General features: G+C 38.1%; 1 protein-coding gene across 1 annotated transcript in view; it reads right to left on the bottom strand.

The window, feature by feature from the left end:
• Nucleotides 1-1,166: 1,166 nt before the first annotated feature.
• Nucleotides 1,167-22,223, bottom strand: part of LOC128019656 (zinc finger protein 804A-like) — a 62,578-nt gene continuing 41,521 nt past the window's right edge. Inside the window, exons 2-4 of the mRNA XM_052605760.1 lie at nucleotides 7,998-8,141; nucleotides 5,221-5,351; nucleotides 1,167-4,592 (exon numbers count right to left, since the gene is read on the bottom strand). Of these exons, the coding sequence (XP_052461720.1) occupies nucleotides 1,589-4,592; nucleotides 5,221-5,351; nucleotides 7,998-8,141 (3,279 nt within the window). The 3' untranslated portion in view covers nucleotides 1,167-1,588. The remainder of the gene's footprint in view (nucleotides 4,593-5,220; nucleotides 5,352-7,997; nucleotides 8,142-22,223) is intronic.

Genomic DNA, 22,223 nt, shown 5'->3' with positions numbered 1-22,223 from the left:
AAATATTCTATTGTTATTTTGTGTGTACACACACAACCCACACGCACACACGCACACACACACACACACACACATATATATATATTAGGGGTGTAACGGTTCACAAAATTCACGGTTCGGTTCGATACGATTCACTGGTGTAACGGTTCGGTTCGGTTCGGTTCGGTACTGTTCGGTACGTTTTAGATACAGCAAAAAGAAAAAAATGGCAGATAAATTTCCTTGATTTTTAAAAAAAAATATTTATTAAAACTAACAAAGTATGTTTTTTTTTTTTTTTTACATTGAACAATGATGGAGCTATTCTTTACCCATCTTCTATGGTGTTTTCTTAGCAGCATACTGTATAAAACAAAAACAGCTCCTTATAAAAAATTTTTATATGGAACTCTATAACTCTTTATATTGAATGTGTTTTTACTCAATTGGTTCTCTATAGGGCTTATGTTTTTTGGAACAAAGCAGGAATTACGGTCTGGCTGAAATGGGCTCGTGAAGGAATATTACAACGGGGCTCAATTACGCATGTTCTTAAAACCTGCGTTTTCCACAGGCGCTCGCTCACTCAGTACGCGCTGAAGGCTCATTGCAAAATGGCTAAAAAGGGTCTTTCACACAGGACGCGATATGCGCGGGGCTGGACCCTTGTCTCAGCGTTGCCCTTCAGATACAACGCGATTTGCGCTGTACTATGCCAAGAGCAAAGTAGGTGGAGTTTTCAAAACTGCCCGTGCATACGTTCTATTTATAACAGTTCTTCTATCTAACGTGCAGGCCTGTTAATTGTATCGTACTGCTCAGGAAATTCCTACACAGTACAGTATTAGTCCATTTTGATTTCCGTGCTTTTTTGGATGCCCCGATCGATTGGTAAAGTGCACCCAAACACCAGACCTGTTGGTTATTGGAGGATCTTCTATTTCTGGTCTGTTAAACGCATTGGCCATTTTGCAACGAGCCTATAATAATATTAATATAATTAATTAGTCCAACGAACCGTTCGGTACATAATGCGTACCGCGTACCGAACCAAAAGCCTCGTACCGAACGGTTCAATACGAATACGCGTATCTTTACACCCCTAATATATATATATATATATATATATATATATATATATATATATATATATATATATATATATATATATATATATGGTCCCACTTTATATTAGGTGGCCTTAACTATATATATATTATAATTTCTTTCTACAGAGATGTGCACATCGAACGACCATGACCTTTCTGCTCTTGATCCAATAAAACTATTGTCGTTAACGGGTAATTAAAATCTGTTAAAATCTTCTCAACAACAAATTCTAATAAAATGGATCAGAATGAATCAGGTAGGTGAGTTATACAGCTTAATAAAATTCTTGTGCAGTTATTTTCTGCAAAAATCTCTACTGACAACATGGCAAAGAAACAGCATCCCTTCCAAGCCAAAAAATAAATAAAATAATCTTTTGTATGTTACCCAAGGACTACTTCCTATCTCAAAATTCGAACTAAGGGAGCAACGTTGCAAATATTTATCTCGCTTTTGCAGTATAAAATGCATTGTGTTACACACAGAAATGCCTTTAGAGCTAGAAGAGAGGCTGCAGGGGAATGACAGCAGAATGAGGGGGCAACATGGATGAAAACACTGCAGGGCGTGGCAGGGTGTGAAATGTCACAGTCATTGGGTGAATACCAGGGGGCACCATCATGGGTGGTGTCACAATTGGAGGTGCCGTGTGCGGACAGATATCTGGCCCCAGGGGGAGTCGAGAAACAGACACTAGCTGGGGGTAGATAGGGGGTTGAGGGGGCATAAAAGCAGCATGGTGCTGTAGTATGGTGTGACGTATTGTGAAGGAGCCAGTAGGCATTGAGGACGGCAGGTGAACTGGATGGAGGACAGCAGATGACATAGGCAGATGTGCCCTGGGCAGGACAGATTTGAGCTTGGTAGGGAACACCTGCTGGTGTAGCACCTGTCCATGGCTCTGGATCTGCAAGAGGCAGTGTCTCTCCATGCTGCCTGAGGGGGCCTGGAAAGATGGAGAAGGTTGGAATAAGCTGGTGGTGTGGAAGCACTCTCTACTTAACTTCTCCTCAACCTGAACGCCTAGGTGAGATCTCTGGGGTGGGATCTGAAGGCTGTGCTGACATGATTTGTCGTGAGTAGCTTTTTCAGTCCTCTGCAGGGCTAACTCTTTCACATTGAGCAGGCAGGCCTGAGCAGCCACTGAATACTTGTTACAGCTCTTTAAGGGGGTTTGTGCTGCTTTAGACTCACTACTGTGGATGTTACTATTCTCCTTTGTTGGCTCATTCGAGAGCTTTGAATCTGTCTTCAGTAGAGTTAGACTGCCCTTGGTGCATGAAGCATTGTTTTGAGAGGAGGAGCTCCGCTGCCACTCATTGCTCTCCTCCACAGTATGACCCAGGGCACTGCTAATGGAAGTAAATGTCTGTGGATCAACCACACTGCTGTCTCCATTATCAATACTGCATGAGATTTGGTCTGACCCATTCGAGCTGTCACACGTGCCGTTTAAAACAAGGCATTTCATGCTCGACTCCTCTACAGCCTTGTCCTCTGCCAGAACACTGTTCGTAACAATGGAGCATTCATTTGCAAGGCTTGGGGTTTGATCTTGAACACGTGACCCCCTCTGTCTCTTCCTCCTCATCCCATGCTCACAACAGGTAAAATCTGTGCACCCATAAGAAATCTCTCCCTGTGATTGAAGTGGGTCGCAAGACTCATCTTGCTCACTTACAGAATCTGTGTGTCTTCTTTTCAAAGTTTGCCCTTCACATGGTCCATCTCTGTTAGTCTCTGGTAATTTAGGTGTCTCCTCTCGGCACCCTTCGGCTGCACTGGATCTCTGAGAATGATATAAATCCTGGCTGTGGGAACACTGTCCTGTGGTCGTTACCTCCCCTGCAGATGGATTATCAGGCTTTTCCCGGCTGTTCCCAAGCACCTTTTCACCATCGGCACAGAACTCATCAGAGAGAATGATGCAGCCCACTGAGCCATTTATGTCGGCTGGTGCATCTTGCATCCTGGCTCTCACCCCTTCCTCAACTACAGGAGATGTGCTGCTGTCCTCAGCCTGATTTTGAGCTGATTGCTTTGACTTCTCTAATGGATGCACTTGCTGTGAAGTGGTGCCTCTAAATTGGCTATCAAGTCCTTCCATACACTCAGGTCCTCTGTAGAATTTCTTAGATTTCACCATATTGCTCTCTGTTTTGCAGTGTCTGTCTCTCCTCCTCTTCCGCCTCTTCCGCTTCCTTTTGCAGTGAGTCCTGTAATGACGTCGATCCCTGGCCCGCAATTTCTCATCTGCCCTCTTATTTGTGTGGATCCAATCTTTGGAATGTCTACATCTGTCATTTGTTTTCAGCCTGACACAACTATCTGTGTCACTTGAATACTGATGACACTTTCTGACCTTGCCCTCAGGTCCTTGGCTGGGACTGTTTCTGGGACTGGCTGTGGATTCCTCAACGTGCTTGTCAGAGTGACAGGATTTGAAACCTGAGCAGATAGATAATTCCTCATCAGTTCTGGGCTCAGTCATCTCCTGAGTGTCAGCAGACCTTCTAATCTGTGACCCCTTGAAGTCAAAATGGAGGGGGTTGCAACTGAAAGACAGGGATGGCTCTGTCCTTGTGAAGGTCACCATCTCTGAGGGCCACTGGAAGATGGTGTAACCATCCCTGCTTAGGACAGAGAGAAAAGGTTGGCTGGGTTTTGTGAAATGGTAAGGTGTCTTTGCAATTGCATCCTCCACTTGCTCTTGTTGTTGAAGAGAATCATTCTTAGGTGACACATCCATCTTTTCTGAAGACTCAGTGAAGGTGGAGTGCCCCTCCTCTAAAATGCCACTCTCCTTGACTGTCACATCCTCAGAGGTCTCAGGTTTACATTCAGCAATGTTGCTTTTCAGACTCTCAACAGAGTCCTCAGAGTCAAGAACAATATCATCCCTGTTTAAACAAAAAGGGGAAGTGTTTAAGAGGGAGACGGTGGGACTGGGCACATCCTCTGAGTAAACGAGCAAAGCACACAAATCTGAGGCCATTGATGAGGGGCTCTCCTTCACCACAGGCATATCTGATGACCCCTGACTTACAGCATTGTCACTAAGTTGGAAGTGCTTTCCCTGCTGTGTGCCAGTGCTGTAAACTGGCTCCTCACAATTTTGTACTTTTTCCTCCGTGGGGGAGCTAGGGAGGTCAGGCTCAACAGGGGGTGCTCTGAGTCTTTGTCTATGGCTCCGCTCCATCGATCCCTCCTCCATGCTCTCACAGAAAACTGCTGCTGATGACTCAAGCTTAACAGATGCTTTCTTTGGAAAGGAAAAGGAAAATGCAATTTTACGTCTGAAAGTTTGCTTTCTGGCCCTCCCATTGTATGGCCATGATGACTGCTTACTAGCTAAGCCACAAATGCTAGAATGGATCTGACCCGCTGGATCTTGAGCTGCACAGCTTTGGTTCTCTTCTTGGGCCTCATTATTGCAGGACTCCATGAAAGAACCTTCCACTGCCACTGTGGTAGATTTGAACATGGGACCACTTCCTGGGGCACTGTACCAGAAAAAAAGATTATGTTTAAAGGGTAGAGGTATGGACAGCAGTGTAATTATAGAGGTAATTACAGAAATTAATTAATAAATATATAAATACAATGTAAAAACACGTATGTACACAATTAGTGAATTATATCAAATGATTGGTTTAAATAATGTAAGTACATAGTAGTTAAGGTAAATTAATATAAAATGGCTCCAATTTTTTTTTTTTTTTTAAATCAAATGCATGTGCTAGGTTTATTTACACATGTTTAACCAACCAGAAAAGGGGGAAACCTGATGATTGCACCATGGCATCTAAGAATACTTGAGAATATAATAACCACTTGCATTCTTAAATGTGAGCAAGGACATCTGATTTTTATACAAAGGACTGAACATGATCAATGTGACAAAATTTGATTAGTGACTTGAAAATTGTGCAGTTAATCTTGCAGCATTCTTTTAATCTTGCTTTAAAATCTTTAAATAGTATTATCATTATTTCCTTGTTTCAAGAACATTTCAGATGGGGAAAAAAAAACTGATTTTCGGACATTTAAACCCCATTCTATAATATATATGAATACACTGGCACACTGTATATAAGTATATAAATAACAATTTAACAAAACTTCCCTCACCATTGCACCTCTCTGCGTTGTTCAGCGAGCTCATGTAGGCGTCTGAGAGCTCTCTCCTGTTTCCTTTCATCCTTCCTAGATTTGGAGGCCACATTGCGGGCAAACTCTCTCTGCTTCAGTTCCTTCAGTCTCTGAGAGGGGACAAATAATATCTCATTCATTCACCAATCTCAGTATGTCTATTTTTTCATGCTTAACTACCTTTCATTATGTAGACTGGGTAACGCTATGTATCACACATTGAGGGATAAAAAAAATCTCTCCAAGAGAGAAGAAAGGTAATTAAGGTGTTTACCACCAATGATATTCTTCATCAAATCCATTGTCTGTGCAAATGAAAAGAAGCTGAGAATGAGGTTGCTAAACTCCATTAAATTGTTCTATTTATTTTAGATAAAACTCAGTGATGCTAATATGCATTTGTTTCCTGGTCTGATAGGCTTTGTGCTTTGAATGCAGGATTGATGGAAGCCGCCATGACAGTCTGATGCAAGGGTCGTAAATGCATCTCAGGTAGTGAGATGTATCGATTAGGATTACTGGGGCATACAGCATTCACTTACATTAAGCCAGTTAGATAATATAAATTAACTTCCATTAATTATTCAAGGATATGATATTTATGGATGTTTAAAGACTACACTCCTTTTGAAAGTACCAGACATCTCCAAGCAACATCCAACTCTAGAATCACATCCAATTAATCCTGAAAGCTTTCATTCGATTATCCATTAATACTTGATGCTTAGCTTTAAGACAGAAGACGTGCTCTTCTGAAAAGCATCTTTATAGCACAATGAACTATGTGTTGTACTTTGGCTTGGCAGATTTAGTGTTAGTGAAAGTTGAAAGTAAAAACAGTGATGGTTTCTCCAGGCAGCCAAGAGTCATCTGGCCCAACATTATGCATTCCACTCAGGTTGCACAGTTACACACAGTTCAGTGGCGCTGTAGCCTCTCCTATTTGAGAAGGCTTCAGTGATTGCATTTACCATGGGGCTCATAGTCAGGGGAACACAAGGCAGTCAAATCAGATACAATTTTGTCATGTTAAAGCGCTGCTCAGTGTGGAGTGGGCACATCAGGGTAACTAGTTTGATCCCATCAGGATAGGGTCTCTTTGTGCACCTGCTCTCTATCCTTCAGCGCCTGTCTTGTCGCACTCTGCTGGAACAGTATGGGCAAACTCAGGCCTGATGCACTGTGCTGGTTCACTGTTAGCATGCCTTGCAGAAAATAGCAAACAGGTTGGCATGGGCTATATTTATTTGACTCTCAGGTGCATTTCTTGGAGCTGTTCTTCATTGATTGTTAATGTATTCGGCAAGAGAAGCTCTAGAATGAGCTGTTAATGCATGTAGCCTGTATTTCACATGACTGGATGTAGTTACATCATTTATAGTAGGATGCAGCACTGATGTGAGAGAGCAAATGCCCAGTGAAATCCTTTCATGTACAGTGTGGGCAGACATGACTGACAGCCTCCTTGAGAATGAATGAAATTTTGAACACAGTAATTTTTTGACTGGACATGTATTCTTAATTAAAAGTAACACTGAGACCAGTCAGAGGCTGACAGTGAAGGCTTGGCAGTGATGATTCACACACTGACAGGAACACCAGGCTTTTCTGTTGCTCTGGGCTTCCTGTAGGGCCATGAGTCTCCAATACTATTATATTCTCAGCAGACATGCTCTGCCAGGTCCTGAGGGTTGCTTGGAAATTGTGCTATTCATCCATCAACCCCATTCGTTGAGAAGCTGAATGGTAACGGGTGCCCATGCTGTAGAATAGTTTGAACTGTGCAGCTAGGAGGCCATGTGAATGACACAAACTAGCATGTGTAGCACCCACATTAGAGCGTGAGGGGAGATGGCTTTTTCCTTCATAATGCGTTCATTTCGCTCCTGTTGCTGCTCAATAGTAAGGTCATGGGTGGAGGGTTTGTAGATGGTGTTCAGTCAATAGTTCAGTGAGATTTGTTATTGACAGCACAGCAGGGCCCACAGACTCAGTGCATTTAGTTTCTGAGTGAGTCAGAGCACAGGGGTCAGGGCCTATATCAAACAGCAGGACAAGTGGTGGATTTAAAGCTTTAACTTGCTATTAAAGGTTACACTGCTATTTTTAGATGCTGGCGATTCTTAAATCAACATATACTGAGTGTGAAATAGAATTAAATAAACTGTCTGTCTGTCTGTCATAGATGCAATAAAGAACTGTGTCTAAAGTTTTTGACCAGTTAACTTTTGACTAATGTTCTCTTCTAATCTGTTTGCTAACTAGCACCTTACAATACACAAATATGTGAAATATTCAAATGCCTAAATGGATCTGGTTACTTACTAGACCAAATGCACTCGAATTAAGCTATTTTCAGCAAAAGTTCATGGATTTTGGCTTTATGGCTTAATGAATTTGCTGTGCTCAAGAACAGGTCAACAAAACTAGCACTCTAACTTGTTTATACAGCATGCTCCTGGGAAACAGATTTAATGCTGTCCTGTGAAAAGGGGATAAAAAAAAAAAACAGGAACAAACAACATCAAAGAACTAGGACTTCCAATTGTCCTGCCTGCCTTTGATCTATGGACTTCTAAATTAAAAGTCTATAATATCACCACCACTCCACTAACTCTTTGTCAAAGTGGAAACCATTTGTCTCGTGCTGTACATGTGTGCTACACAATCCATTTGTTGCCATCTTCTAAAACACACTATTATTGCTATGCATTGCGTCAGTGGAAGCCTCAAGGGGCAGACAACAGGCCCATTACCTGCTTGTGAGCGTGGTCATAGGAGTTGATGTGGTTGTCAAACTCTTGATGCTTGTAGTACTGTTTGTCACACAGCTGACAGTAGAAGTTGGCCCTGAGGTCCTCCAGGGCTTTGGCCAAGGTTTTCTCCTTCCCAGCATAATCCTGGAGCAAAAGGAAACAGCATATTTCCATTAGGAAATAAAGCTTCCAACTTATTTAAAAAAAACGTTTGATGAAATCAGATAATTTAGAGTGATACTCTGTCATGTAATGTCCTTCGTGAGTTCCTTGACTTGGGACATAGTACATGTTTTTAGTGCATTTAGACACAACAACATTCTGACAAATAAATTAATGAGAATTTCATTTATTTTTCAATTGTACACATTTAACCATTAGTGAGAAGAAATGTCTATTTTTCCTGTTAGTACAGAAAGACTCTTGCCCCACAAGAAACCTTTTATTGGCTAGATGTGGTCAAATAAACTCAAATATGAACACAAATATTGGTAGATAAATTTATGTATACAGTACACATGTTGCTGTCATGTTGATATATATTTATAATTTGTGAGGGAGAATATTTGTGGTTCTCTGCTTTGAAAATGATGCTCAATAAAACCAAACTTGGCTCCCATGATGCCATCCTCATTTTCTTCCTTTTCTTTAATACTCTTTATTAAATATTGATTTACAACAAATCTTAGATGGGAATACTTACTTTCACCAGGGGCAGAGTGTATTTCAAATCTAATTTCTTTAAAGCTCTGGATGTATGGAAACGTGCAGATTTAAAAACCAAGTCAAAAAGACACAAAAGGTCTCCAATTCAAATGGCCGCAGGGAAAAGGAAAAGCACTTGCATTTGAATTGGAATCAGTTTACCATAAAACCCATCGTAGAGTAAAACGTGAGCCTGCCGCTTCTGTGAAGAACAGCATGCAGTGGAGGAGTAGTAAATCAGCCAAGGATGATTAAGTCAACTATCAAACTTGTCAAGCAGAATGAGATGGCCAATAAATGATATAGGATTGTCATCATCAGTCAAAGCCAACAAACATATGTCTGGTGTTATTACTGACATGATTGTGAGCTTTTCACAACTGCATCAAACCCATTAGACTGAGAGACAGGAAAGTCCGGCCCGTTCAAATGATCTGATAGTCTGTCCCTCACTCATCTTAGGTGAGAATACGCTGCTGCTAATCACACGTCTGTGATATGCAAAAAATAATAACATCCCTCTCCCTCACACCCACTGTGAGGCAGCATGAAACAATTGCTGTGTAATTGTATTTAATAAGAGGCTAGCTTACAGGTAATGAAAAAAGAATCGCTTGATTAGCTCGATGTGCTAGGAAAAGTGACCCTTATTTTCTTTTGCTCAATTTCACTGAATGGTTAGACTCCGTATCAGGAAATGGTTTTGGGAAAATCCTCCTGTGAGCATCTTTGCTGGTGCAAAGCAGGCCAATGCTTTTATAGACTTATTAGCAGCCCCCTGCATCTCAAGAAAATGGCTAAGGAGTTTTTTATTTATTTATGTCTTTAGCAACTTTTCTACTTGAAAGTGTTTGGGAGCAAAATGAAACAACAGAGCTAATATGTGGAAAGAAACACACACACACACACACACACACATACATAAAAAAAATGATGTGGTGTGAAGCTGTGAACTCATTTACACAGGAGATAGATCTAATCACTGCATGGGGGAAAGCAGCCACTTAACAACAACTTTGTGTCAAGCTGAGAAATCCCTCATACCTCTTTGTTACTTTCAATATTTCAAAATAGAATGAGGTTATTCTTAAGGGCATGTGAACGTAGGAAAAATCAGAGGATATATATATATATATATATATATATATATATATATATATATATATATATATATATATATATATATATATATATATATATATATTGTAACAGAAATTTGTCGAACCAGACAAATTAAAGAGTCTATCAAAGCTGTATGCATTGAAACACGAGAGCCGAATTCCTCAGGAAGTCATAAATCAGTTCTTGTGCCACAAGAACCAAGCAAGATGACCAACCAACTTGTTCACACAACAGCTTTCAACATGAACACCACTAGAGCAATTATTTACAATTTCAATTCGAAGAAGAGATTGTCAAATTTGTTGTTCATAATTGAAATGCAACGCATTTGAGGTGTGGCCAACAGGGAAGTTTAAATACTTTGGACACCATGAAATCTGGGCTTTTAGTCCCTAGCTGCTGCTATTAGCCATATTGGCTTTTAGTTCCAGCCTTGCTCGTGCTATCAGTCATGCTATTAGTCATGCCTGCTCTTAGCTTTTAGCTTGTAGCTTTGCTACCTAGCTTTAGCTTGTAGCATCTAGCCATGCGGTTAGTCATCATTGTTCTTTAAGTGCGGTTCCAGCGTGCCTGCCTGCTGCTACTATGCCACGATGAGAAGGAACACAACCTAGTCTCTCAAACTTTATTTCTTTTCTTTTCCGTTTGAGAGTTTTGTGTTCTGAGTTAAGTTTTGTAACGTCCGTTCAACTTCAACCAGCCCACACGACTCAGCCAACGCCCAACAACCACAGGCTTCCCAAGACGTCACTTCAGAGACTGAACTTCCAGCCAATCAACGACCTAGGGATAGCCCTTTCACCGAAGCTCCTTCTTCACAGGAGATGCAAGTAACTTTACCTCCAGACTGTCACCTTTACTGGTGTATCTAATATAATTTTAACCTCATTGAGGAAAGGCAAACATCATTATTACTGTTTCACACTAAGAACAACACTTAGTCTTAAATAAAAAATAAATAAAAAAACATAATGCACCTCTCGCTGTTTTTACGAACATAATATATGCCTGAAATAATGCAGAGGGTTGATAAGAGGTGTGCTATTACTTTTACAAGTAATCTGACTACCATTTTTGCCTGGCAGACAATAAAAAAGGGAAAAAATACTTTAAACTTACACTGAAGACAGGATCAGAGACATACCTAGTCACCAGGATATCATAAAAATTAGAGGATGGGTTCAAAGTCCACGCAAACAGTCTAGCGATCACCCAGGGGCCAGGTCCATAATCTTAGCCTGCATGTTAAGACCATGTCTTAAGAATTATTTGACAAGCTAAAAGTTAGCCAAGGAGTAATTAGTGTTTTTTTATTTTTTTTATTTATTTATTATTAAATGTTTTATTGTTTTTTGCAGATTCAAATTACACCAATCTACCTTTTAAGTAACTGATTTAAAGAAATAGTTCACCCAAAAAAAAAAAAAAAAAGAAAAAAAAAAAAACATGATTTACTCACCCTCAGGTCATCCTATAGGTGTACAGTATATGACTTTCTTCTTTCAGATAAATCCTATCAGCTTTATATTTATAGTTATAGTTTATAATGGCAGTAAATGGGTGTCAATTTTCAACAGTCCAAAAGAAGCTCAATAAAGCACATCCATCCATCATTAAAATAGTATTCCACACTGCTCCAGTGGGTTAATAAAGGCCTCCTGAAGTGAATTGATGTGTTTTTGTAGGAAAAATATCCATATTGAAAACTTTGTAAACTGTAATCTCTAGCTTCTGCTAACTGTCATAGGCGCTCAAAAGAGATGCATTCCGGTGGTTGGAGTAGGCTTAGTGTAAGGCCCGGTGAGAATATGCTAGTTTCACGAGAAGCAAGATTTTTATTTACAGGAGCAAAGGAATTAAAGTTTCCTTTGTTTAGCAAAGTCTCCTCTTGGCTTATATTGAAATCCTCCAACATTTTTCTTTACAAACACATACAACAGTTAGCAGAAGCTAGAGATTACACCTATGATGCTTCAAGGAGTAATTTTCATTTTTGGGTGATCTATCCCTTTAAAAAGATAAAAAGCAACCTACCACAGAACACTCTAGAATCTGCATAGCAACACCTTGTGAACAGTAAATAAATCAAACACATTGAGTGGGTAAAATTATAAAAAAAATTTTTTGTGTGTGTGACTAAACTAATAACAGAGAATTACATTAAAACACCAGCTGCTTGCATTATAAGTATGCTTTTGCACTGGCACTTCAGTCTCACAGCACCAGTCTATCCTTCTGTTGTTTTCTGTATAGGCTATGCACAAAAATCAACAATCAACAATCAATCGAGTCTTTCCAGCACATTAAACACTATTTTGATTACTGTGTAAGTGATTGCAGACTCTGTGCATTATAAAATCGGTGTAAACAAACCTTTTAGTGGTACATTTGCCACCTCCGATGCCATAAGCCCAAAAATTAAACTCCAGTCGCAGCTCATGATTCTAGCAGCCTAGGTGTGGATAGGGGAATAAAGATTATCCCTAATCTTTTAAACGCAGTCTCAAAACGAATCTAATCCAGGAATAATTAATGTGGGCCACATTTAGAAACATTTTGCAAACTAAACATTTGCCTTTTGTTTAATATTTGTAGCAGTAGACTTCTTCAATCTGGCATTCCATTAGAACATCACAGGACAAGGGTATTTACATACAGTGGATTACTGCCTGACTTAAAACAAATCCTGCATTGGGTTGACACACTGGGGCTGTTCATATAAATAGCACACTTCTGAAGCATCACAATGCATCTCGAAAATCTGAAGCGATATTTAACATGGTTTCTCTTTTTTACTGAAGATCAAGCATGAGAACACGATGCGTTGAAGATCAAGTGGCTCTTTATGCATTTATGGGACTGCCTAACAAGGTCAACCACAAGGATGGGAACCACAAAGACACCTCACATCAGAAATTGATTGGAACATAAAGACAAAATATCATTGACATGAGTGGTGATAAGAGAGATTGTGATTGCTCTTTTTATAGCACACCTGGGTTATGGGAGATGTCTTTTATGTGGAGTAGAAAAGGGGAAAGGCTGATTAATTAATGCGCATTACCAGAAGCCTTAGAACAATATCTAGTCAAGAAAATATAAAATTCAGTTTCATCTGGGATATTTTAATTTTTTACAGATTCTCGCATAATTTATTAGAAAATAGAAAATATTCACTCATATTGCTCACCGGCAAATCTGTTATAAATCTCATGCATATTTTCATCCTATTCTAGTGAAGACTTTATACTTCTTCTTTAATAACCAGCAGTGATGGCTTTGTCACAAATTACACAGATGAGAGCTGCTTCAAACTAAGAAATACCAAAAATTATTCAATCTGAATAATTTTAACAGTCATAATTTTAAAACATAATTTTGACTATGGGTGCAACAAGACAATCCTATTATTATAAGGTAATAATAATTATAATAATAAACTACATGTCCATAAAATATTACATTTTATAATTATAATTACTAAAACATTATTATTATTATTATTATTATTATTATTATTATTATTATTATTATTATTATTATTATTATTATTATTATGTGAGCAGAGTAAGTTCAGCAATTTTAAATCTTATAATTTTAAAACTCAATTATGATTGGGTGTGCAAAACCATGACTAGCATTATACTGTAAGTGGGAAAGAAATTTTATTGTATAAGATGGCTATTGTATATTGTATATGACTCTATTGTATATGACTGCATATGGCTCCTTTAAATATGACACTGCATTTTCTTAATGCGTCTAATTACATTGTTCTGTGTGTTCAAACAGTGTCAATTATCAGAGTGCCCAGAACGATTCAGTTCTTGATTAGCAAATTTTCTCATTCATGTCTTTTCAAATTAAAATTATAATTAAAATAAACACTGCGTACACACTGTGTTCTACTTGAAGCTACAGCAAACAGTCGAAAACCACAACACCGACTGGCTGGTGGAACTGTAGCATAAATGTATTTTGACATGATCCGCTTGTTTCCACCCATTCCCACTAATTTAAGAGTAATTTTACTCTTCTTCGAGCGGATCAGTTTTGATGGAGCATTGACTGTACTGTTTTCAATGCACACTCCTCTAATAGCACACAACTCACTACCACTTCTACAGTTTATAGACAAGACAATGCAAGGTTCAAGCCACACTTCACGGCAATGCGAGATGAGGCCACAACTCACTGCACACTGACTTTGAAGCAGCGTAATAACCCAACAGGCTCAAGCCTATAATGCAGTGGCATTTTACACTGAAGACTGCAGAAGAGTGAGATCTCTCCGAGCAGACACTTACATCTCGCCTGTTGTGATTAATTGTATCCCTTCTGGTGGGATTCCTGATGGCTGTTGTTTCTAAATTGCTGACACACACAGAATCTATCTCCATTATTGACTGAAGAGTCTCCTCTAGAGGGCATGATGGGAGCCCCTGCATTTGTCTCTAGCTCTCGCCTGCTGTAATGTGCTCTTCCAACGACCACCTGATTATGACACATAAGTGTATGAGGATTAACAAAAAGCATTGCGGGTGTTTAGGGAAAAACACATTTGATAAGATTTGAGATAACACAATTTTCCACCAACCACAGGATATTGATGCACTGCTCCTAGGACAATGACATAACCGCACAAAAAAAAAATCTGGTTGAATGCCAGTATAAAAATTTGATCAACATGCATTTATGATTTGGCATTTGTGGATTGTGGTTTTAATTGGATTTTAATGATACAGTGTGTGTGTGTGTGTGTGTGTGTATACATACATGTAAGAAGCTAGAAAGTCAGCTGAAACATTGGGTTGCATTTTAAATTGATGGTAAAGCAAGTGACTGTTTCCCCAGGCTTAAGTAAATTGCAAGAGATTCTTGAACTTTGTATATTGTAACTTGACTAACTTGCAATGCATTTATTCTGTTGAAGGCAAAAAGAGTACATCATCTTCATGTTTCGAAAAAGCCTTCGGCTGTGTTTTGTCATGGGAAGCACTTCATATCAGCCAGGCATTAACGTTTCTGCTGAATAAACATTGCTGAGGGGATGTACAGTATCACACACTGTATAGCAGTACATATGGCACTGAATATCATTCATATTCATAACCTGCAAGCTCATTATTTTGTGGATGTGTAAACAAACATAGGGTGCTATTTTCAGATTAAGATGTAGCTTTAGAATTAGATTAACTATCAAAAATAAATAAAACTGTCAATAATTTCTTGAAACTTTTCTTGAACTTTTTCAAGATTAAAGACAGATACTGAGCTCAAAAGATGATTTTCATTTTTTTACATGTTCTAGTAACCTTGAGACTTCCAGTAAAATCATTTTCTTAAAAAAAAAAAAAAAAAAAAGATTAAAGCAAAATTACCAGACAAATTAAGGTTTTCATTTAATATTTTTTTCTTATCTTTTGGCAAACAGTTTCTGTCACAAACGTACACATAACAGAGAGATCCAATTTGCAAGTGTTTTATTTGGAGAATCCAATAATCGTAATCCAGACAGGCAAGACGTCAATATCCACAAAAGCAGTCCAAAACAAGAAACATGACAAACACTAGGGAACACGAAAAGCATGGTTGACATAAACCAAGGACTCCATGAAACTGATAGAAACAAACAGGGTATATGGACAGGTGAAAACGATGAAAGTGAGAACAACTGAGTGGAATTAACAGGTGTGCAATTAACAGTGATGAATAGGACAAAGACTTGTGGGAAATGTAGTACCTGCAGTGGGGTGACTGTATGGGGAAGTGAGTCGCCTTTTACACTGCATGTTGGACCCTGCATATTGCCGGAACATTGCCAGGTCGCCTTCTGAAAGCAAACACGTCCCGGGATTGATTCCGGGACTGATCCCGGGTCAGGGGCCTAGTAACATTGCCGGGTTCAACCCAGGACTAACGCTGTGTGAACAAAAGCCAGATCTAATGCCGTGTCGAAGTGATGATGCACGTTATCGCGTAACTCTTTTACTGGCTGTTTTGAAGGTAGAAAAAATATGTGCAAACTGTAATGAAGCAGAGATCAGTTAGTTCCTCGCTTTCCATGCTGACTCTGAGATCGTTCGCTTGCTTCAGTGAAAGTACAACGTGCCTAGCGTTGTCGACTCGTACATTACACGTCACGCCCTGATGTCATGTGTCATTACGGGATCTTCAAGGGTTATATGTGAAAGCACGCACATATACCGGGTCATCACTGGCAGTGTGAAGTGCAAAATCTAGCAACCCGGGAACAATTGCCGGAACACTTTACCCGTGTATTTGCCGGAATGGCAGTGTGAAAGGGGCTTAGTGGACACCCAGGGATGCACAGACCAGACACTGTGACAGTTTCCTTGTCGTAATCACAAATCTAACAAGACTTAGAGCTAAATGCCAATGTTGTAGGGAAAATAAACTATTAAAAATGCATCTTGTTTTAAGAGAGTTTAGATGTTCCTACTGGACAACTATAAAATATATATATATATATATATATATATATATATATATATATATATATATATATATATATATATATATATATATATATATTTTCTACAGTTTTCATAATTAAAAAAACAATGTTTTGATTTGTTCCAGCAAAATAAAATCCTTTCATCACATTCTGTGCACACTGTATTCATTGAGCACAATAGTCCATATTGTACAACCCTGTGCATTAGTTCATTTTTCATGTACTGCATTTAAAAAACATATTTTAGTTTGGTTTTCAATCAATTTCCAAACACATGTCAAGCAATTTTTTTTGCTTCTAGTAGTGGTAGAGAGTGGATTTTAATTGGAGGCTGTGTAGACTGTAGACACAAAGCCTGGAGAGAGAAAGATCCCTGAAGACCTGAGTAAACGATAAGTTGACTGGGACAAGGCCGATTTAGGTGCTAGATGAGAAATTCAGCCCACACACTAGGTTTATACATCAGGGATCTCTCATAAATGTCTCATGCAAGGTTTTTTACCAAAATGATCTGCATTGCAATTTTGCTTCTATAAGCGCTAGCTCACCAGCTGGCACTGGGAGAGGATGTAGTTGAATTAAGACAAGAGAGGAGAGGGAGATCACACACACACACTTACACGCAGGGCTGAGTCAAACGGTGGTTTCCATCTGCTTTGTGCCTGTGGATTTGGGGCAGGGAGTAAAAAGAAGAATTCTTTTGTAAAGACTACAATCAAATGCCCTTGACTTGCAGCTGCAATTCCTACAGGGAAATTGCATTGACAAGGTAAAAAGTAAGAAAGAGACAAAAAACAAAGATAAAGGGTGTGGGATTACGCTGACAAGCAGTCAGAGGAGATGTGCCTCCATTTGACAGCTGCTAATTTTCCTAACGTTGCCCTCCTATTGTGATGGAGGGAGAGATGTGATAATTATCATCTGCAATCAACTGAGGTTATGAAGGGAACAGCGAATGTTTTTTTTTGGGGGGGGGCTTTTTGGAGACACGACATGGGAGCTTGGATAAATCACAGGGAGCATGCAGCAATTAGAGGGACGTTTTTCTGCTTGATGAAGCTGAGCTTGATAAGCCTTTCCCAAATGTCTCAAAAAAGAAAAGAAAACTAAGCAGCTGTAGTCAGGTGCTGTGAAAGTTTTTTTCTGAGGAAAGAAGACTGAGCATTAATGCAACCTGTCAAAAATAGAAAACATGCTCAAAGACATGATTCAAATACTTTTATTGATCCTTTGTAAGCTGAATATTGATTTACAGAATGCCCGGGAAATCGAAGTCATCTCATGCCTACATATTCATTTCAAGCATGCATTTTCATCTTACGCATATATTTTGATAAATAATTACATGCAGGTATTGTCATTATTATTGCTTGACACTCAAGCTGAAATGCAATATGAAACGAAAATTAAACCAAATGTTTAGCTGCAGAACAAAAAGGAAATAGCACTCATCTTAAAATCAACATGAGTAATTATCATGTTGTACAATCACAGAAAACATGCATTGTGAGTTTGTAGCACATTTTCATTCAGTGGCACGCTTGTATAAACTGCAATTGAATGTGAGCTGGAACAAACACGATTAAAAGCAACCCACAGATGACAGTGACGATGAAAGATGACTAATTTGCTAATTCCCTCATTGGCATGATGGTGTGCTGGAAGTGTGAAGTGCAGGACTTACAGGTCTGAGTGTTTCTGCAGCTTTCAAGCTGCAAGCTTGTAAATAAGGCCATTACATTAGTGTTTTTTTTTTCACTACATGTAGGTTTGAATTTCACACTTTGAATGTCAAGCTGTCACAATCAAACTCTGCTTATTTTCTGAATCACTATTGGTTAGTTTCAGTCAAGGGGGTTTATGATATCTGGAGAAACTAGCATTCCCATTCACCGCAGTTTGTGAGTTGGCCAAGAGCTTTGGAGTTTTTCTTTGGCAACTCCCTGTGCGAAATATCGCTGGCCTCAAGTACCGCTCATCATCTCAAACGTCAAACACGAGTAGAGACTCATTGCATGCATACAGAGGACTGTCATTGGCTGTGTTTTGGAACTGACTGTCACGTTACACTCCTTTTTCACATTCGGTAAAGGAGGCTCTGGTGTACTATAACAAAATTAAATATTATTTATGTATATATGCTGCTTTCAAATACACAACCACTTAAATGTTTGGGGTTGGTAAATATTTTTAATGTTTTGATTATATTTTTTGAAGACTGTTCTGCTTCACAAGGCTACATTAATTTGATCAAAAATACAGCAATACTGTAAAATAGCATAATTTTAATAACTTATCTATGAAAATGTATTTTAATATGTATTCCATTCCTGTCACGCAAAGCTGAATTTTCAGCAACCGTTACTCCAGTCTTCAGTAGCACATGATCCTTCAGAAATCATTTTAATATTCTGATTTGCTGCTCAAATATTTTTTTTCTACTATTAGCAATGTTGAAAACAGTTTCATCATATTTTTGTGGAAAGCATGATTTTTTTTTGACACATATACTTTTCATAGATGAATAGGAAGTTCAAATGGACAGCACACATGCTCTTTTGTAACATTACAAATGTCTGTACTGTCAATTTGTTTTATTCTATTTAATGAATCCTTGCTGAACGTATTAAATAAAACTATTGATTTATAAAAAAGAAATCTTGTTTTCAATCACACCAGGTGAGGTTTTCACTGCATGTGATTGCAGGTGTATTTGAACCACATCTAAGCCATAATATGACTTTCTGTTAACTCCCTCTACTTCAATAAGTATTTTAATCATTGGAACGAGTTGATGTTTTTCCTGAGAGCTTTGAGTCTGCCGCGATTCTCACTCTGTGACGGGCCGATGACGATCTGAGCATATGAGGCCAAGCAACCACCTTTCATCCCACAAATCACGCTATGGTTTTTAGTGTAGCATATATGCATGCGAGCCACACTAAAGCACAACGTGACTGGGTTTAATCTGAGCTTGGGCTCCGCAGCCGCTCTGTAATGAATGGGTAGCCTCAGTTTGATAGCTACTAGTGCTACCTATGCATCAGCGTTCTTCAAATGAGCAACATCTTCGAAGTCTCATCTCCGCCACCTCAATCGATAATAATAAGAGAGACTCTGCTGAAATGAGACAGGCTGTAATTAATCCTTCCAATTGCGCCAGCCGGCTCCTGCCAGCCACTTTTGTCTTAATAATGTTGAAAGGCCTCATGACCCAGCCACTGAAACAACCATTTAATCACAGTGTGACACATAGAAACGGGCCGGGAGACACATACGTCACACGTATGACATATAGGCCAAGGGGAAAACACAAAGGTCTTAAGGGTCCTCAGAAAATGCTTTCAGTCTGTTAACTCTGGAAGCAAGACTGAGCTTCAGGTCCAGAAAGAGAATAGAAAGAAAATTAAACTATTCAGAATATAAAAAAAATTAAAAAAATAAATTAAAAAAACGGACTGTAGACTTGAGTGACTATAATGTCTGACAGGAAGAATATTATGTATAGATGGCCATTCTGAAGTATCCATCCTTTATTTTTTTTTATTACTTTTTTTTGTGTGTGTGTGTGTGTGTATGTGTGTGTGTGTGTGGTGGGGGGGTGTTGGGTACTAGTGCCTGATTTCTTTATGAAGGGCTCTTAAAAGCGTGAAATGGATTTTGGAAATGGAAATGACTTTGGAAATGACAATCTTTTCCTGTCTGTTGCTTTTCACAACAAATCTTAGGATAGTGAAGGGTTTGAGACTATGTATATTTTTATGCTGCCAATCATGGCATTTATGATGGAGTTGAATTGGATCAAAACAACCTATGGCAACAAAACCGAGCGCTCATGATGGCAGATTTCAAATCACTTACACTACTATTCAAACATTTCGTATCCATCAGTTTATTATTATTATTATTATTATTATTATTATTATTATTGCAATAATATTTAACAGTTTTACTCTTTTACTATAATGCATGCAACCTTGGTGAGTATAAAAGACTTCTTTCAAAAAAATTTTTACAAATCTTTTCAACCCCAAACATTTGAATGATAATTTACTTCAGGGGTGTCTTATGCTGCCCGGGCAAGTGCCATTGAAATGAACAGCAATGCTAAAGGATAGCTTTCTCCAGATCTATCCTCCCTGTAGCATGGGGAACACCATTAGATTCAAAAGTCAAGTGTTGGTCAAATCGAGAGTACTGGCAACAGCACAAACAACAGGCACAAATAAACTTCAAAACACAAAATGAATGTTTTGGCTTTGATGACATGATATGTGATTACCATTTGAATATCCTGAGGCCCAATTTCTTTCCCTCACGACCCCGAAGAACTGGAGCAGAAACCAAAACGAACAAACATGGTGGTGGTGGGGGGGGTGGGGGGTAAATAATTCTAATGACCTACTTCTACTCTCTTCCCCCAGAGATCTCTTTAGAGCTGTATGCAGGATTATAATAACAGGGCTCTAGGTGCAGAAGAGCGCAGGACTGAGAAGGACTACACAAAACAACTTGAAGATCAGTTGGCTGAGATCAATGGGAGCTTACTTTTCTGTTGTCATCATTATCTCTGAATCACATTTAATATCTGAAAAGGGTTTGCATGCGTACACACAGACACAGGAAATGATGTGGACCCGGATGCAAGGACTGATGATGGATTGGAGGGGTTTGTTGATAACAATCTTGTATAGCTGACACTTGCTTGTAAAGTAGATTATATACAGTATAAAAGTCCAGTCCTGAGTTTCCTAACAACCTACAGTATGATAAAGCAGTGTAAATACTGTAGGTAACTGTTAGGATGGTTCAGTGATGTTGAGAAATATGTTTGACTTGAAAAAAAAAAAAGTTATTTTGGTGTTATCATAATATTAATATTATTATTATTATTATTGTTGTTGTTGTTGTTGTTGTTGCTGTTGTTATTATTATTATTATTATTATTATTATTATTATTATTATTATTATTATTATTATTATTATTATTATTATCAGTGTATGAAATATACAGTATATGCAGGTCATGACTGGTCATTAGAAAAAATGACTAATAAAAAAAATTAGCGATTAATGATTCATGATAAACTAAAGTTCTCATATTCTAACTCCACTTTGCAATGTGCACAGGAATATCTGTTTGATTAATTCATAAATATTTACAGTAAAAGTGGACATCTTAAAAGATAAATATATATATATATATATATATATATATATATATATATATATATATATATATATATATATATATATATATATATATATATATATATATATTTTTTTTTTTTTTAGAATAGATGTGGAACAGATTTTGCCATTGGCATTGCATTACATGCTGTCAGAGCACATGGATTACCCATAGAAGAGTTTGATTTATTCAGTGATGAATGATCAGTGATCCAGTAATGAATGTGTCTCAGATAGCCTCTGCAAACAATTACTGTGACATAGCCTTGACAGGTGTGATTTAGCTGTGATGGCATTATATGGTAACTCATAACCTTTGTAGTCCCCATGAAGACTGAGATTTTATCTCTGTAGCTGGCAAGAGTACACAGAATAACAAAAAGGCTAAAATGTAAAAGGTTAATATATTCTACAACTGTTTTGTGAACCACAAAGATACCACAAAAAAGGACAAATAAAAACATAAAAAACACCATGTCCATATTATTTATTACTAGTTACTGATGACATAATATTGATAAATGAATAATCATAGTCACTGTTCAATGCAATTTAAATAATAATAATAATAAAAAATAATAATAATTATATTATCTTTAGACAATTTTATATTGGGAAATAAAATAAAAATATTATTAATTTTGAAATAAATTCTAATTATTATTATTATTCATTGTTTTGATCAGTTATTATAATATTTTTCACAGGATTTATTTTCTTTATGGTTATTT

The sequence above is a fragment of the Carassius gibelio genome, chromosome A9, assembly GCF_023724105.1.
Source record: "Carassius gibelio isolate Cgi1373 ecotype wild population from Czech Republic chromosome A9, carGib1.2-hapl.c, whole genome shotgun sequence".
Lineage (NCBI taxonomy): Eukaryota > Metazoa > Chordata > Actinopteri > Cypriniformes > Cyprinidae > Carassius > Carassius gibelio.
This window is presented reverse-complemented; position numbering and strand designations above follow the sequence as displayed.